At 38.9% G+C, this 19,932-nt stretch overlaps 1 protein-coding gene across 3 annotated transcripts in view; it reads right to left on the reverse strand.

Moving 5' to 3' along the window:
- Positions 1-4,208: 4,208 nt before the first annotated feature.
- Positions 4,209-19,932, reverse strand: part of ITGA6 (integrin subunit alpha 6) — an 80,477-nt gene continuing 64,753 nt past the window's right edge. For 2 of the 3 annotated variants that reach the window (XM_060779116.2, XM_060779133.2), the window contains 6 exons: positions 18,486-18,659; positions 17,567-17,665; positions 16,667-16,777; positions 16,459-16,554; positions 14,760-14,885; positions 4,209-8,078 (listed from right to left, as the gene is read on the reverse strand). In XM_060779116.2, the coding sequence (XP_060635099.2) occupies positions 7,926-8,078; positions 14,760-14,885; positions 16,459-16,554; positions 16,667-16,777; positions 17,567-17,665; positions 18,486-18,659 (759 nt within the window). In that variant the 3' untranslated portion in view covers positions 4,209-7,925. Of the gene's footprint in view, positions 8,079-11,761; positions 11,892-14,759; positions 14,886-16,458; positions 16,555-16,666; positions 16,778-17,566; positions 17,666-18,485; positions 18,660-19,932 lie in introns of all 3 variants that reach the window. The other variant, XM_060779123.2, reaches the window with a different exon arrangement.

A 19,932-nucleotide genomic window follows, 5' to 3' on the forward strand; every position in this document is an offset into this window, starting at 1 on the left:
TGCTCTCACTGTGGGAGAAGATGCAGAGCAAGAATAGGGCTCCACAGCCACATGCAGACCCACAAGAAAACCCATAATGGAAGACCATCTTATTCGTCCAACGAGGGATCGCCTAAGTAAGTATAGGGTTGTGTGGAAGGGCCCCAATGCTGTTTGGCAGAGAAGTCTCAAAACCTTGCAAGACTGCCCTAATTCTATGCATAACTTTTCATCCTTGGCAGATAAAATGGTGTCACTTCCTTGGCAAAGAATGAGTCTCAGGGCCCTTCCAGACAGGCCCTATATCCCAGGAGCTTTAAACTGGATTATATGAGTCACCACTGTCAGATAATCTGGGATAAACAGAAAACCTGGGGGCCCTTCCACAGTCATATAACCCAGAATATCAAGGCCGAAAATCCACAGTATCTGTTTTGAACTGGGTTATCTGAGTCCACATGGCTCAGTTGTGTGGAAGGGGCCTCAGATTCTAATAATCTGATTGTCATTGGATCAAAATCATGTGGTTTCTGACCTTCCTTACATGTGTTGTTAGGGTTTATTTCCCTACTTTGTATTGGGTTATTTGCAGTTTAAAATAACTGTCCCTCCATCCCTCATTCAGTTAACTATTATCTAACTTGGGAACATGTTTTGTATGTGAATATTTCATCAAAATTACTTTGTTTGCTTTGAAAAAATCTGAGCAATGATTTGTTTTTCTTTCACCAGATTTCCCAATTGTTCCTTTCTTCACTTATGGGGAGGTATACTTAATGTCTCTCCATCTACCTGTTCCCCCAATCTTTATTCCTCATCTTTCCCAAAGCTCCAGCAATAGTGGGGGGTGGTTAAAAAAACAGCATGAAACCAGTGGGACTGCCTCACTTACTGGAATGGGCTAGATCCCTCCACCACCCATTGCGCATCACAAAAGGACAGAAAATAGTTCCTGGCCGTAGTGCTCACTGTGTGCAGACATACACCTTGTAAATTCTTGCTCACATTGGTTTCAGTTTTGAGAGGAGATAGCACAGGTTAGCATCCTTTATCTGGAAATCTGGTCCAGCTTACCTATCCGAACACATCTCCCTTTATGAGCCAGTTAGAGCATTAAGATCGGCTGAGGAGGCCCGGCTCTCAGTCCCTCTGCCCTCGCAGGTGTGGCTGGTAAGGACAGGAGACAGAGCCTTCTCGGTGGTGGCCCCTCAGCTGTGGAACACCTTCCCCAGCGAGATTAGATTGGCCCTCTCCCTCCTGGTGTTTAGGAAACAACTTAAAACTACTTCAAGTAAACATTTGGAGAGGACGATCAAGTAGTTAAGATAACTTTGGGATTGGTGCAATGTTGAATGTTTTAACTTTTATGCTGATTATATCCTATGTTTATGCTTTATAGTTTTAATCTATTGTTATATGCTTTTTTAAACTATCTGATGTATTTATAATGTGTAAGGCATTGAATTTTGCCATTTACTTTGTTGTGAACTGCTTTGAGTCCCCACCAGGAATAAGAAAATAGGTAAATAAATAAATGAAAAATGCTCCAGATTCCAAAAGTGTCCACCTGGGTGGGTGACAACGAAGTATTGACCAGGGATCCTCCAGATTAACATAACCATGACTGTGTTCACAGTGCAGAGTTATAAGCAATTTGATGACATGAACTGCCAAGGCGCAATGCTACAAAACTCTTGAGTTGTGTGGTTTTGTGAGATATTTACTTGTCTCTGTCAGAAAACTCTGATGCCACAACAAACTACTAATCCCAAAGTTCAATTGGGTGGAGTCACAGCAGTCATAATGGTCTCAATTTGCTAAAATTTTGCAGTGTGGCCGATCCCTTAGGCTAGTGTTTTTCAAACCTTTTTGGTCATGGAAGCCTTCAAAAGACATTAATTTTCTATGGAACCCTGACTCTTATCTTTGATTTGGTTAATGAAAATATATATACTGAATTATTTTATGCTAATTCAAATACATTTCCCAATTTCCTATATAACATTTACTTTTGGAGTAAAAATTCTTGATATTTAATGAATAATATCCCAATATCCCAGATGTCTTTCATCTCAAAAACTTTACAAGAAATTTTTTTTAAAAAAGGAAACATCAAATCAACATGAAAAATTGACTACGTGTGAATCACTCTTGTTCAGGTGGCATAAAATGTTGAAAGGTGAAGTTGGCAACAACATATTTGAGAGCTATAGTTGTCATTCAAAATTATGGAGACGGTAAATCAAATAGTTGGCTTTGTACCAATATTTATTTTTAAATTCATTTTAAATTTTAAACATAGTTTGGGAACTGCTTCTCTGGAGAGTGAAGAGTGTGTGTTACAAATAAATATTTGGCGGCAGCAAAGGAATGTTTAATATACAGTGGTGGCACCCCACTGTCCTGCTTTGTATGTGAGAGTGTGTATCTCTTCTCCCTCAAGGCCTTCACTGGCCATACCTGTTGTTCCTAGTAGTAGTGTCTTTATTGCACACGGGTACCTACTGCAGAATAAAATCATGCATGGAATTACATTGCCAGTCACTATGAAAAGGTGGTAGAAGTGTCTCATCATTTTTCCTCCTTGCAATGCAATGGCATGTATGTTTGGACACTTGATGTTAAAATTTACCAAGGAAAGCATTTATCACTAATTTATCTTTTTATTTTTTAAGTGACTGATTTTCCATTTGTTTCTCATACAGGTTGAGAAACGCTTATCTGAAATTCCAAAATCTGAAATTCCCCAAGTCAAATTTGTCCACTGGGTGCCTGAAATAGTGACACCTTTGCTTTCTGATGTACACAAACTGCTTCATGCCCAGAATTATTAAAAATATTGTATAAAATTACCTTCACGCTATGTGTATATATGAAACATAAATAAATCATATTTAGACTTGGATCTCATCTTCAAAATATCTCATTATGTACATATACTACAATTCTGTATCTATAGGAGATACATTTCAAGGCTCTCATGGATACTAGAAACCACGAATAATTGAAAATCCAGTGTTTTGACTGTAACTGGATAGGAAAGATATCATGCAGTTGCATTAGAAGACCTAAAGAAGCCCGCAAACCTTTCAGGGGTGTTAGATTTTTTGGAACATGGATAAGTGAAACCACAAATATCAAGTTTGTAGACAAGGTGGACAACCAGTTTGTGGACAACCAGTCCATCCTCCAGGAAATAAAACCCGACTGCTCACTGGAGGGAAAGATACTAGAGACAAAGTTGAAGTAGTTTGGCCACATCATGAGGAGACAGGAAAGCCTAGAGAAGACAATTATGCTGGGGAAAGTGGAAGGCAAAAGGAAGAGGGGCCGACCAAAGGCAAGATGGATGGATGGCATCCTTGAAGTGACTGGACTGACCTTGAGGGAGCTGGGGGTGGTAACGGCCGAAAGGGAGCTCTGGCGTAGGCTGGTCCATGAGGTCACAAAGAGTCGGAGACGACTGAACGAATGAACAACAACAACAAGACAAGGTGGTTGTACTGTATATGGAAACACAAGTTTTCCAAAAATCTTAAATACTTCTGGTTCCAAGCATTTTGTATAAGAGATATTCAAATTTAATACTGAGGTTTGTGCTTAAGGTTGATTGGTCTTAAGCTCCCTCATTAAACACATTTTCTAAAGAACATCCACTGACATTGTTACTCAAGTCTAAGTAATTTTGCTTAGGATGCTTCCTTAAATGAGTATATGGGAAGACTCTTAGGAAGTAGTCTGTTACTGTAGACAGGACTTTGAGCCCAGAATACTCAAGCACCAACCAAATGCACTTGTTTGTCTTCTTTGAAAATGTTGTATGGTAGTCCTAACAAGGGCTACCCTTGGCCACATACCAACAAAATCCTATGACATTTGAAATTTGAAATTTTTGAGTTGTGGAAACAAGGGTTGGTGATAAAGCTTCAGTAGAGCCACCCTCTCCCCATGATAACTTTTCTAGGAATTAATTTCCCTTCCCAAGGATAGTTTCCCTCTCATTTCCTGTTGCATCTCCTCCATTTATAACTAGGAGTCTTATTTAAATCATGTTTGTAACTTGGGGGTTGCCTGTACACTGTAAATGCCAGATAAATGTAACTGCCCCTGCATTGGTTACGTTTTTCCTATGTAAAATGTATGTGTAAAGTAGCTGAAACAAATATTTGTTCCTCATTTAAAGAAATTAAAAACATGTCAGTAGTAAACAATGATTGCCAGTAGAGAAAGAGCTTTTAATACAAAATTTATTTTCACGCTTTTATAGAAATCTCCACAGGTCATTTTTAGCAATGATTTAACATGAGATGTTAGTAACAGTCAGTGTAAAAAGTGAATATATACCAGTGATGTGACTTGAGATGACCTTATTCCCGATCCTAATTTAACACTGCCTATATATTTGTTCTTTTTGACAAGGCACCAGAGTCATAATTATGAGTATTTTGCTTTGTTTCTTTTGAGATGCAGCAGTGTTTCAAAGTTTTACCTTTTCAAGTGATTAAGTCAAAGTACAGAGAAGGGATTTTAAATGATAAGGTTCAACCTACCATTGGGTAGAATTGACATGGTGATTTTGTGAAATCTCCATTTAAACAAATCAGAGGAGGTGGACATAGAAAGCAGTAGTGTTTGGTGTACAATGGTGTCAGGCATTAGAACAATAACGTGACAGACAATTTCCACATTTAACAAGCAGCTTTAAAAACAATCAAGATTTAGTATACCGTGTTAGGTCAAACAAAAAGTGGAATGCAGAAAACTGAAATTAATAACCAGAAACTGAACCCTAGAAATCAGTTATCTCAACTGATGCCATTTTGTAGTGTTACCACAAAGCACAAGCATCGTGGTTTCTGAAGGTAAATATTTAAAGATTTGCATAGTTTTTCTTCCCTTCTCAAATATCATCCACATGCTGTAAGGTTTGTCTGTATTTCATATGCAGTAAATGTTACAGCACACTTGTAATTCTTTAACAGTACCAATATTTTTAAAGATGTAGCTTGAAAACACTGCAAATAGTCCCATATGCTTTTGCTGTTTAATACTTGCTTGTAACAAAGTATTAAACAGCAAACGCGTATGGAACTATACTGAAATTTAGGTATTCAGGACATTTACTCAGTAGTCTTAACATTGGATCTGGACTGATCCATAGTTACATTTTGGAGCTTATTTTTTTTCTTTCAAGTGCTATAACATCTGCAGTAGTTAAATCTTGTCCAAAGCCAGTTTTAGAAAACCTTTCCCATTCCCCAGCCTCAATGAGTACTTTGCCTTATTTTCCATTAAGTTAGTCATATAAAAAATCTATAGATAAAACATCTGTAAGTATGCATTAGTGCACAGTTATTTAGAAGATAAAAACACTTCTTTACTACACAATCAGAAATATGTAAAGAACAGCTTTCTTAGAATGTTTTAGTCATTGAATTCATAGCTTTAATTGTTGGCACATTTGGCAGAAAGTGTTCCTGTTTAGGCTACAATCCTATAGACACATACCTGGAATTAAGTCACAATCAATTCAGTGGGACTGATTTCTGGGTAGACATCCAGAGGATTGCATTGTTAATAATTCTGTACTCATTTAAATGCTATTGCTCACTAGTTTTGAAATCTATTTAAAAATCTTTGGCTTAACCGTTAGTTGAAGACAAAGATTTGTAGTAAAAATAAATATATAAGAATGACTTACAGTATATACAAAAAGTACAACCAGTATTCAAGCTTTAAAAAAACAGACCTGTGTATATTTGGTGTGAGCAACAGTTTCACACAAACTGATTTTAAAAACATTATTGAAACATGTCCTATTGCACATTTAAGATCATACTAACTCCCATGGCTACATACAAGTTTTAAGAGAAGGAATGAGCAGATTTAGAGATCTCATGTTCACCTGAAAAACATACATCAACACCACTGTATACAATGGCAATAGTTTTATGAGTTGTGGAGTTGTAATGGCTTAACTCCTTTGCTTTCCCACTCTATGACTGGTACAACACGTAAAAGGAAAGAGTGCTTTGAATACATGTAGACTGCCAAGGCACCTTTACTTATAAAACATCAGCTAGTCTGTATACATCCATAGATTAAAAATAATGGCTTCCTTGTGAGTATGATGTCCAGACAAAGTTGAACCTCAGCACCTTTCACTTAGAAACAAAGCCACATGCATTTGCATTTTCTGTTGTAAATATGGGATTGGATCCGAGGCTGATTTTGTTCCCATGGAGATTAATGCTACTAGTAAATCAAGTCTTAATTTAAAGCCCCATAGCTGAGATCCATCCCATATACTTTTAAGAGGAACTCATATACATCTGTTACAGAAAAAAAACACCACCAAAAACATCAAAGCTGTACATATGTTAAGGGAATTCTTAATTTCTGGTCAAATATAAGGTTTTCTTTTCTTTCTTTCTTTTTCCCTGGCCTTTCAAAATCCAAACTACCATTTGTTCCCCTAAAAAGACCCTAGACCAGTGGTTCTCAACCTGTGAGACCCCAGATGTTTTGACCTTCAATTCCCAGAAATCCTAACCACTGGTAAACTGGCTGGGATTTCTGGGAGCTGTAAGCCAAAACACCTGAGAACCCATGGGTTGAGAACCACTGCCTAGACAAAGACTGAGTTTGAGCCAGGCCCCACCAAGGTTGTTTTCAGTGACAAGGCTTTATCTGAATAATGTGAAATAACAGAATCTGGTTGGGTACAGAATACCTCTCACTCTGAATAACCACAACCATCTTCCATGTGCCTGAGAATCAGAGTTTGGAGAGGCCACTTTTCAAAGATTACAGTAGTTGTAGGCTACTGGGAGCTCCAGTCCAAAAAGGTAGCTTTCCTGAGTGCTTTCTAGGAGCATCCTCCAGGCTTGGAATTGGGATATCAGTCAGGAAGACAATCGGACTGATTTGGAAACCTGCTTTCCATTTTAGACATTCATTGACAATAACACTTCCTCAAATAAACAGACCTCTTAGAAGGTGAGGAAATGCAAATCTTGTCTCTAAGGCAGTCTAATTGGGAAAGGAAAGAGAGCTCTTAAAATTCTGTCAAGCGGGAATCCCAAAATAATTTTTCAAATAAACCTGAAGCAGCTCATAGTAAGATATTACTCCCAACCATAAAAAAAACACAACTTGAGCTAAACTGTTTTCCCTTGCCACATTCAAATAACAGTAATCAGCAAATTGAAATATAGGAACATTCCTATATTTCTCATGATCTTGTATATAGGCTGGAGTGGGGATCAGCACTGGATTCAGGAACGTTAGACAGGTTGAATGAAAACGTAATAGGAGATTCAGAAAGACTAGACATATGACATAGTTCATTCTCTGGCAGGGGGCTCCGCTGAGCCATGTGAAGAGTCAAGTTGTTCCATTTCTCTTTTGACTGCAGCCAAAAACCACTGAGGACATATACTCAGTTTCACTCTGCTGGCCATGGGTGAGCTGTTTTTCTTTCTCTGAAGTCCACTGGCTGATATTATGTATGATTTGCAAATAATGGAGGAGGAATGGGGATCTCAACAAGCAGATAATAAACATCCAGGGTTCTGGATACAAAAAATGAGCTGAGAGAAAACAGATCCACTACTTGGGAGGCCCTGTGCAGGTCTATTCCACAAAAAGAAATGTTAGGGCTTTCATTTTACTCCTCCTGCACGCACCTCTCTCACTTTCTGGACATCAAACCTGTTTTTTTTAAAAGTGGGGGCTTTAAATAAGACAAGTAGATCCGTTTAGTCAGGCTTAACATTTAGATCTGTAAAACAAAACAAAAAGCTTTGAAATAAATGTTAAAATATCTACAAAAAAAGGGCAGCCAATTCTGTACACTAGTCTTTCTCAATCAATCCACTGTTTGAATCAATGACACTTTAAAGGCCATTTGAGTTTTTTTGGTGCCGGAAGAGTGTGGAGTTTTCCTAGGAATAGCTTTCATTCTCACTCCACTTTGTGATCCATTGTTTTTTCACTTTCGGTTTTCCATCTTTGATCTGCCTTTCCTCTTTTCGAATTCTTACAGCATGGTAGCGGGGGATGCTGTCATCGTACCTGGAACGCTGGAAAAATCCACACTGAAGGAAGGGAAGGGAAAGAAACACATATTTTAGTACATGCCAATTTGTCCTTCCACTAACAGAAGGTAAATGGTATCCCTTAAAGAGAGAAGAAGATGCAAGATGTGAAAGCTCAAATATGGCGCCAAGCAACAGCAAACAGTGCATCCCAAGCAGAAAATTTCCATTAATGTTAGATCTTTCAGACATACAGAGAGAAATTGATTTTTGAGCTAAGATGGTGATACATCTTATCCAGTAAAGTTCAAGGAGAGCTTTAGATTTTGGATTAATAGATCAATATCAATGTCCTTCTTAATTATAAAAACAATCCTGGTAGTCCCAAATCAAACCACCATTAGTCCTATATTCGGCTTATATGTAGGGGGTAAAAGAATGATCGAGGTGTGAATGCTCACATAGGCTCACACAACTCCAGTAACCCTGTATAGTCCTGTTCCTTGATTTAAAAAAAAAATCATTTTTACCCTTAGGGCCACCCAAAACAACCCGGTGGTCCCATGTGGTCCAAGGGTGCACTTTTCCCATCCTTGCTACAGAGGCAGTGCTAATAGGAGCTCAGGAAATTGAAGATTTCTTGGAGAAATGTATCAAAAAGGAAGCCATCCTTCTGTGTTTGTGGGTCTGTAACCAAAATGCTGTTCCTTCTGCATTCTAACACTGCTTTTAATGCTCCAGGAATGAAATAGTGGCATCTACATGTTCTCTCTACACCTGTAAGTGTATCCCCCAGATCAGTAGTTCTCTACCTGTTTGTCCCCTGGTGTTTTGGCCTACAACTCCCAGAAATCCCAGCCAGTTTACTAGCTGTTAGGATTTCTGAGAGTTGAAGATCAAAACATCAGAGGACCCACACGTTGAGAACCACTGCCACAGATCATTCCTTGGACCCTCAGTTACATCAGCAGGGCTCAGGTCACCCCTGGATTTGTCATTCTTCCCTTAGATTTTAACCTGTTAGCCTCTCCAGACATAATGCAGGTAATGAAATTTGCTATCTTGGCAATCTACCAAGCAGATTGAATACTTTGACATATGTCAGGTCAGGTTTTGCAGGAGCACAAAGTATCATGCAGTAGCGAGGCTTCAGATGAGGAATACATTATCAAGCATATGAAAAATAACTGTGATCCCCCCCCCCCCCAGGTAAACTTCCCACAGAAATTGAGAATCAATATCAGCCTTTAACTGGGAAAGACAGCAACTGCAGTAAAGGCTTCTGACATGCATTAGTGGTTAATAAAGCTATTTAACATCTGAACATCGGTGTGTTTATAATAAAATAAAAACCTCAATAGTTATCGTTCATGCCCTATTGAAGCTGCTGGCTGATTAAAAATTGTTGATTACATATGTAGGCCACAATCTGGATTGATTTACAATTTAAATCTATACACGCTAGCTGTGACTGTAAATGCCACTGAGTTCAATAAGCTTGTTCCTGGGACTGCAGATTTAACTCTTTGTTTGATTGTGGTCACAATGGCTACTAACTTAACTAGTACAGACATTTTTGTTTATTTCATGCTTTTGTTGACCTACCCTGTGCATTCATGTATAAGTCTAGATATTATTATTTTTTAAATCAATCCCAAATCCTGGGTCAACATATCCACAGATCAACGTGAGTACTGCAACTTAACTCTTACCAAAAAAAGGAACCATCCCCTTTTATGAGTAGAGTGGCAGAAGGCAATTGTTTATCCTGGGAAAACTTAAAAGAAGTAACAACCCCTTTCTGCAATTTTTGACATGGTGCCGCTTCTGGCCTTTGTAAATATGCAGAAAAGGAAATGGAGGCATCATCTTGGTAGGACTGCATTCACTCTTTCTGCTCTACAGGGAACGACCTTTGACTTAACCACAGGTCAAACTGAAATTCATAAAATTCAAAACCTGACTTCGACTTACACATGAGATAAGACTTATAAATGAGTATATTTCAGGTAAGGGTAAACTTTGTCCCTCCAGGTGTTTTGGACTTCAACTCCCACAATTCCTAACAGCCAGCCAGAGTCCAAAACACCTGGAGAGCTGAAGTTTGCCCTTGCCTAGTATAAATGATAAGAAGCATGGCCTCCCATCAACAAGTGTTGGGAGATCCCATAGGCAGGTTTAAACTTATTGTCTAAAATGATTTCATTGACTACTGGTATGAAAACAAGGTACATGTTTTTAAGGTTGCTGTTTCAAGCATGTGTACCAACCAGTTATTTCTCATTAAAGTCAATCTGAGCAAAAGCTTTCTTCACAGTGAACACTAGGAGAAGTTCTTGCTTCAGAACCACAATATGAAAGTAAATGTTAACTCAGTCACGGTGTTCATTCCCTAATCAGGTACTTCCCTTCTTCTTTAATTTTATCATACAAATAAATTGTACTAGAGAGCCTCAAAGACTATTTTAGCCTCACATATTAAAACATTTTATATAGCCAAGGCTGCATCAACAGTGTGCAATGAAGCAGTCTGACACCATTTTCACTGAAATGGCTTGATACTATGAAATCATGGGAATTGTAGTTTTACAAGACTGTTAGGCTTCTCTGCTAAAGAGTCCTGGTACCTTATCAAACTACGCACAAATCCCATCCTATACCCCATAACTGTCTGATTTGGTAGGGGCAAGTTTGAATAATTCTCTGCAGTCCCACTTTTTCAGCTGGCTTTGAATGTTTTGGTTTCTCTCTCAGCACTTTCCCCTTTTGTCCTCACATAACTTCCATTGCTGAAAATTGAGTTCAAATTTTAAAAAGTAGTGCGTGCTGAATTATCTCAACTGGGGGGATCTAGCCCTTCTCAGAAGACTTGAGCAAAAGCAGACTACTGCAGCCTCTCCTGGCTTGTTTGCTCTTCCTCATCACTACTTTTATCATTTTGTCCTCACTCTGATGTCGCTTGGTGACACGTGTCTGTTTTCATCTGTGAAATGCTAAATTATATGAGATCACTGGAGGACAGAAATCTTTGCCCTATTGCAAATCACCTTGAGATCTACCAATAGATTCTGCCTACTTTCTGCATATCACAGTTGAAGACATGCTTCCCTGCAATTTGTAGATTCTGACTGGTAGTCTTTGGCAGGCAGTGCTACACCAAATCTTATCTGATATTGATTACTTTTTTGATGGGGAAATGATCCTTAGAATCCTTGGAAGACTTAAAAGCAACTACCAATTTGGCAACATTTATTATTCTTTCCTTTTCTATAGTATGTTTTAAAAAGACCCTAGCAGTGGTTCTCAACCTGTGGGCCCCCAGGTGTTTTGGCCTACAACTCCCATAAATCCCAGACAGTTGTTAGGATTTCTGGGAGCTGAAGGCCAAAACATCTGAGGACCCACAGGTTGAGAACCACTGCCTATGGGTATCATTTGCTTTCTGGATCACTTCCCTTCTGCATTCAGGATCTAAGTGGCAACTTTATGTAAAAAACTTTCAGAGCATCAAGGAAGAATGCACAAATAGGCAATATTTTAACGAAGAAAAGAATTGACAAAAGAATTTGCGTCCTCGTGCTTTGAGAAAGGGGATTATTATAAACAATGCAAGCAAGCAAAAATTGACATTTCCAAAACGAGGCAATTAATGGAACAGATGCAGCAAGCTTCTAGTCATTAGCCACCGCAACCAAAAGCATGTCCCACAGCTAACAAATCCAAACAAAAAACTGATCAATTACCAATTACAGAAGTAGATCAATACTACGCATCAGAAGTAAGCCTCTCTTTATCAGATGGCTGAGCATGGATCTCAGCCTTGTGATATTTGGCATCATAATGATCTTTCTTATCTCTCTTGAAGAAACCACACTATAAGGAAGCAAGGCATTTTAGTCAATATTATGGACTAATGGGAAAAACAAAAAATAAAAGGGTGAACCAGATGGCTTTACATTTACATTTTAAAATGTTTTTCCAATTATTTCACAACTTTAAGGTAACATTCCCAAGTTAACAAGTTTTCATCAGGATTCTTCCATACCTGATTACCTTCTTACCTGCTTTAAGCTTTCAGTTACATAGATTATGCATTCGTTATCAGCAGGTGTACAACCATTTTTGAGTGTTTGACAACTATATTCAGTACATGGGAACAGCACACTTGAACTCATTGTCTATCTGCTGTCTATACTAGTATAGACATTATTCTGAGAATCCAATTTTGGTATTATAAAGAGAGATGGAATGAAAAAGTGTGTGTGCATAAATATGTGCTGACATGCTATGAGTGTGTTGTCAAAGGCTTTCATGGCTGGAATCACTGGATTGCTGTGAGTTTTCCAGACTGTATGGCCATGTTTAAGAAGCATTCTCTCCTGATGTTTCACCCACATCTACACCTGTGGAATGTCCAGGGTGGAAGAAAGAACTCTTCTCTGTTTGAGGCAGGTGTGGTTGTTGCAATTGGCTACCTTGATTAGCACTGAATAGCCTAGCAGCTTCAAAGCCTGGCTGCTTCCTTCCTGGGGGACTCCTTTGTTGGGAGGTGTTAGCTGGCCCTGATTGTTCCCTGTCTGGAATCCCCCTGTTTTCTGAGTGTTGCTCTTTATTTAATGTCCTGATTCTAGAGTTTTTTAATACTAGTAGCCAAATTTTGTTCATTTTCATTGTTACCTCTTTTCTGTTGAAATTGTCCACATGCTTGTGGATTTCAGCCTGCCTCAGACAGACAAGTGTTCTCTCTCCCACCCTGGACATTCCACAGATATTAAACCTCACTTGCCTAGTTTCCAACAGTCCTCACAACCTCTGAGGATGCCTGTCATAGATGTGGGTGAAACCTCAGGAGAGAATGCTTCTGGAACATGGCCAGGCAGTCCGGAAAACTCACAGCAACCCATACTACTATTATTATTTATCTTTGGGTCAATTGTGATTGTTGTTATTGTTATAAAGGTCTGACCTCTCAACCAATCTTTCACAATGACTACATTCTCCACTCCAAACTTCCTTTTACCTGTTGCAGCCTCTCCTCAATATGACCATTTTTACTGACAGGTGGAAAGTAAAGGGACACTAGCAGAGAAGCATTTAGTTATGTCGCTATAGCTGACACACAACAATTATGTCAATCTCTGAGACCTCTGAAAGTCTTGGTCATTATGTGTTCCATCATGGGAATGAAGCTGGATTCTTCTATGCTGCTTCCACCCTGCTGTAAACCAGACAATAAATAGCTCCATTGGGGGATGCAGCAGGCAAAGATTGAGTTGGAGTGGAGATATGACAGAGCTCCATCTGGTAGAACTTTATATTACATCAACCTGATCAATGATCCAACCACTATATTGATCGCTGTAAAAAAATTAAAGTATCTGTGGACAAAAAAAATCCTTAAAGGCTCTATATCTCTTTTATTTCAGGCAAGCCAAGGTCCAGGACTTAAATAACTTGAAATACTTAAGAGGGATTGAAGCACTGGAACCTTATAATGTCTTGACAGCTGCATGCACACTAAGGTAGGAAGAGGGAAAAATGCTGAGTATTGTAAGAATCCCAACAGGCATCTTCACATGGGAAAATTGTGTGTGTGTGTGTGTGTGTGTGTGTGTGTGAGAGAGAGAGAGAGAGAGAGAGAGAGAGAGAGAGAGAGAGAGAGAGTTTGACTAAGTGATATACATAGACCTAATGAAACCTAGCTGGAGACAGTCTCCTTTATGATGTTTGCCCATTTCAACATCTTGGCCTTTATAGCCATGCAAATAGAGGCTATATGTGAACACTTAGATTTCATCATTTAACATTTCACACATATATGGGTTTACATCCAAAAGTGTCTGTCCAGAAATTCAATGGGTCCTGCTGATAGAATGGACTCCTTTCTCCACTGTCTGCTGTGCCATCCTCAAATCCACTTTGGAAGTTTTCCAAATTATTATTTTGCTACAATTCCAAGTAAATATGAATCTTTAATCAGGTGTGGGAATCATGCGATCTTCAAGATGTTTTTCGAAAGCAATCTCCCAGCATTGTTATCACTGGCTGTGCTATCTAGGTACGCTAGGACTTGTAGTCCAATACAATACAATCCCCGTCCTTGCTCTGGTTCATGATGACAACAACTATGGTAACAACAACAAAGTGAGTTTAAAATTACCATTTGGTACCTTCCAGCCCAAATATTTAGGATTTCTTAGCATTTACTTTAAAACGTATATCCCTAAACAAAGGATGGGCAACCTCTGAGGACTAGGGCCCCATTTGTCCACATACATGGAAAGTCCCAACCCTCATTAGCCCTCTCAGTTCTGAATTGTGTTACCTGTTTTCTTTTGGTGGGGATCAAAAATGCTCTCACATCCCTAGAGCAGGGAAATGTAACTACGTTTGGAGCCTCCTCTGAGCTGTTACATTGTCACGAGAGGCAGTTTTCCAATTTCCGGCTTACTTCCAGGTTGACAGAGATTTTAGACTACTCTGTCTAAAATATCCCAGAGAAGGCAGAACTGAAAACTTTATAGAATTGCCTATCAAGCTTCCTAGAGAGTATGCAAGGAATTTTTAATGAAAAGAAACAATGGACCCTTGAGGGCACACTTTGGCTCATCTCTGCCCTACACTGAACTATTAGTGGTCTTTTTCAATCTGCAAAAATAATATTTTTATAATATTATGTGTTTGCAGATTTCAAACAATATGTGTACAAATATTAACCAGCACATTCGTAAAATAACTCACCTTCCATAGTAAAAAGACCAACAAAGCGAGCATCAATAATCCAGCAAGGATGGCTACTAAGATGATCCACCAAGGAACCCCTTTATACAATGCCACCGTCTTAGCGGGAAAGACAGTAACCCGTACCTGCCAGAGAACAGGAAAAGTATACATATATGTTATTAGAGAGGACATAATTTCATTTGTTCAAATGGTGCATTTCCATTTCCATTTTATACCCCGAATGTGCTGTTTTTGCCTATCCACTGTGATCAAAATGGTTAGATGATGACTCTCCATATCACCAGTTAGGACATTAGCTGCTGGAAGTTTACTGGAAAAAAATATTATTTTTCCCACTCTTGCATATTTTTTTCTTCTGAAACCTGGATAATCTAGAGTAACTTCCACTTGTGGTAATGGGTGCCGTGGCCCAACATATTGGGAACTTGTCAAATTGCAGACCAAACAAGACTGTCTTTGAATTATTAGGCTACAGTAGACAATGTTACATTTGCTCAGAGATCATTTTATTAGCATATGTAAACAGAAGTGTTGTTGTTTAATTCCTACCCATACTTATGGAATGTGAGAAACTTAATCAGAAACTTTTAGGTCTCAGTCTGAATGTTCCTCTTGAATGTGGCCATAGAGAGGAACATGAACCTTAGAAGTCTGGAAGGGACAGATTTTGCGGGAAAGAGCTTGAATTCTCAAGGCTCAAGGCACCCTCACTGTTCAGCCTCCATAGGATATTATGACACACGCTGAACCATAGTTCAAATTCCAGTGAAATTCACCGCACAATCTTGAGCCAGTCACTACCTCTCAGGCTAACCTAACTAACATTGAAGAGGACTTCTTATATTGCCTTGAACTCTTCGGAGAGAAAATGGATAAAAGAGCCCAAAGACCATCCACAGGTCTACAAATGGAGGATCATAATACTTTTTTTAAATACATTTTTAGGAATTTGGTGTTCTAAATTCAAAAATGATCTCAGATTTGCCACATCATGTAGGGTTTTTTTTTTCACAACTTGCTTTGACACTTTATGTTATAATATGTGACTGAATAAAATTAGTAATGAAATTTGTCAGTTTGGCTTCAAACTACAGGAAAGGAGATTCCACCTGAACTTTAGGATGAACTTCTTAACTGTGAGAGCTGTTCAGGGGTAGAACTCTCTGACCCAAAATGTGGTGGAGGCTCCTCCTTTGGAGGGTTTAAACAGAGGCTGGATGACCATCTGTCGGGGGTGCTTTGAATGCAATTTTCCTGCTTCTTGGCAGGGGGTTGGACTGGATAGCCCATGAGGTCTCTTCTAACTATCTGTAGTATGAAATTTTATTGTGGTTTTTTTAAAAATTCCACACCCCAAAACACATTACAGTTTGGAAAAAAACCAAAACAATGTGGACCTGTGAAATATGCCAATACGGCCCTTTGTCCTTCTTAAAGGTATTTTACCAGTTCTCAATAGCAAAGCATGGAAGTTTGTCTCCTGGAACTATGGATTCCCTTTGGAAACCAATTGACAAAATCATGAAGTCCTTGAGTGCTAACAGATGACAACGAATCTATGAATATTTTGAAACTGGAGGTGATCAGCCATTTGTGTGCGCTGCTTTGGACACACTCCACTAATTTCCAATATAGAAACACTTTCTAGTTTATCAAATATATAGCCATGATAATCAAAGAAATGTTTTGGACTCACAGGAGTAGCTTGATTTTCCAGTTTAATATTATCTGCAGCAGCAATGAAGATTGAAGCTTCAAGAAGAATGTCTAGATAGTTCATTTTGGAATACTCCTGGTGAGGGAGTGAGGGAAAGAGGAAAGAAGAAATGCTTTAGTTAGAAAAACCAAATATATACAGAGGAGAGAGAATTCAAATCTATGCTAAATAGATGAGCAGAACATACCTCAAGAAAAGTGCTATTCCACAATCTTGCACGCAGCATGATGGAAGCTTTGCTATCCAAACCCTGCAAGGGGCACCTTATGGTGACACAATTTGCCTCCGCATTGCATTCCTGCATTAAAATACACCAAATATTTATATAATCGCTTACTATAGAGAGTCACCGTTTCTGCCAATTATCCTACAATAGAAGGGAGATTCTGAGGCAAAACTGATTCTAATAGGGCAAAATGGTCACTGTGAAAATTCATTTTCTGCAATTGTATATATGTGTGTCTGTGTATGTGAATCCTTCAGTCTGCGCCTGGTTCCTCAACCTTGTCATCCTAAGGCACATTCCCACCTTTCTAGTGCTGCATATGACAAAGTTCTGGACCACAAAAGTTTGTTTGGCTAAGAGTGTAATCTAACTGCATAGCTCTGGAGACAGCTCCTACTAATCAAAAGGGATAAGAGGGAAATGTTCACCTGCACAGCCACCACAATATCAGCCAAATATCTAACATGGCCCATCCTTACAGATGGAACCATCTACTTCCACAGTACAAATAAGGCCTAGCTCCTGACATTTAGAAGCAAGCTGAATGATCTGATCTCTGATTGACAGGTTAGAGCCCTACCTCTGAAGCATGAAGGAGCAGCCAGATCCAGCTTAAAGGATTCGCTCCCCACACTGCTGGAAAATTGAAGAGGCTTCCCCATTCCACTCAATTTTCCTGTTAGGCTTCTTTTCAACCTTTACTAATACATTTACTACATTTGATATAGCTTGGCATTTTGGAAAACAGAATAAACGCAAAATTTATGTTGTTATTTTACTATATATACACCATTACACATTCCCTGAACTAAGTTGGAAGGTCCAAAAGCAATTTGCAGCTAAGTGAAAATATGTGCTTACCAAAGTCTTGTATTTTCTTTCTGAAAACAAAGAAAAACCTTTGCCACCTTCTGTCTGCTTCTCTGCAACTTCACGTTTTGTCCTTGAATGTCGAGAGGTCTATTAAAAATGAACCAGAAATAAAAGAGTTCTATAAAACACAACTGGTTTTTGGAGCAGAAGGAGGTATTTATTTATTTAGCTAGAAATGGCATTAGATTCTAGAACAACCCACAAAAAGTTGCTGTGAGTTTTCCATGTTGTATGGCCATGTTCCAGAAGCATTCGCTCCTGACATTTCACCCACATCTATGGCAGGCATCCTCAGAGGTTGTGAGGTCTGTTGGAAACTAGGCAAGTGGGGTTTGTATATGTGTGGAATGGGAGAAAGAACTCTTTGTCTGTTGGAGGAAAGTGTGAATGTTGCAATTGGCTACCTTGATTCTTGCTCCAGGCAGGATGCAACCAAACTTTGAAACTTCAAGGCAATTCAATGCTAACCAAGGTGGCCAACTGCAACACTCATACTTGCCTCAAACAGACAAGAATTCTTTCTCTCACCTTGGACATTCCACACATATATATACCCCACTTGCCTAGTTTCCAACAGACCCCTCAACTTCTCAGGATGCCTGCCATAGAAACATCAGGAGAGAATGCTTCTGGAACATGGGCATACAATCCGGAAAAATCACAGCAACCCAATGATTCTGGCTATGAAAGCCTTTGGGAACACAACCCACAAAGAATTCTAACCTTTCAGTCTAGTACCAAAGCAATTTAGTCAGTTTGAATCCAAAGCACTATCACTCTCTATATTAGATATTTTCATTCCAGATCTAAGAAGCCAAGCAAATGCACCAAACATCATACTTCATTTTAAAATGAATGCTGCTGATTTCATGGTTGGTAATTTGATTCAAAAAATGTGATCATTTACCTCAATTCCCAAAGGATTTATTTCATGTGGAGGTTCACACTGGAGCTCTCCTAATTCTTTGGAGTGTATTGATACCAAATACAGAAGCCACTTCCCTCCCTTCAGTTCTTTCGGCCACGATATATCCAAGAAGGCTGCACCAAATGTCTTCAGTGGCTTGCCCAAGTTCGTTATCTGTCAGGAAGCATTTGATTGAAAATAGATGCATTTCCTCATACAGTAAACCTATGTAACCACATACATTGTGAAGCATGCATTTTTTAAATAAAGAGAAGAGAAAAGATCGCGATATAAAAGCAGCCATTCCAATGTTCATGTTAATATCTTTAAGTGTCCTAAAAGAAACATGGATTAAAATGACAACAGGGCAATGTAATTTAGCATCTCTCATTATTGTATGAGCATGCAATATCAAGATGTTTGTGATGATTTTGTTTGTTTAGGGAAATCTAATGAAGTTAAATATTTCCTGGAGAATTTGAGATCTAGAAGAAAAAGATGAAGAGAATTTGCAATGTTTGCGTTTTGACTGTGATATGACCAGCTTTGAGCCATGAGCCAGAGATGGTGGCACAACAGTTTAAACCACTGAACTGCTGAATCTGCTGGCCTAAAGGTTGGCAGTTTGAAACCGCTGTCAGGGTGAGCTCCCACTGTTAGCCCTAGATCCTGCTAACCTAACAATACAAAAACATGCAAATATGTGTAGATCAATAGGTTTTGCTTTATTGGAAAGGTAATAAAGGCACCCATGCAGCCATGCCAGCAAAATATGACCAGGATGTGTCTACAAACAACAGGCTCCTCGGGTTAGAAATGGAACAAGAGCCCCATGGCCAGAGTTGAGCACTGCCTCCAGAAAGACAGAAATGAAAGGGGAAGCCTTTGCCTTTGTTCTGTGTATTTGTACGTCATTGTTATTTCACTTTATTAAAGGCATTGAATGTTTGCCTATCTGTGTAATCCATTCTGAGTCCTCTTAGGGAGACAGAGCGGAATATAAATGAAGTGTTGTTGTTGTTGTTATATTATGACTACTACTAACAAATCCTGAAAAAATTCATGACTCTAAAAAGGACCCAGTTAAGTAGCGTGTTTCATTACGCTACTTAACTATACTTTCCCATAGCTTCGGAATATACATTATTTGCCTACGGCTGAGTCTACAGTGCCATATAATCCGGTTCAATCAAAGCAGATAATCTGGATTTTATATGGCAGTGTAGAAGGGGCCCTAGATTCAGAGAAAGGCAAAGCCCCTCTGATTTTTTTCCCCTCAAAAGCCCTGTGATAAATTTGTCTTAGGATGGCCATGTGTCAAAACACCACAGCATCTAGAAGGGATATTGCTGTTATGAAAAAAAATGTCTTTAAACAATGTCTTACAATGCAAAGACAAGAGCAAGATTATTTGAACACCCCCCCACCCCGTTTTTGAATATTTTGC

This window comes from Anolis sagrei, chromosome 1 (genome assembly GCF_037176765.1).
Source record: "Anolis sagrei isolate rAnoSag1 chromosome 1, rAnoSag1.mat, whole genome shotgun sequence".
NCBI classification, from domain to species: Eukaryota; Metazoa; Chordata; class Lepidosauria; order Squamata; family Dactyloidae; genus Anolis; species Anolis sagrei.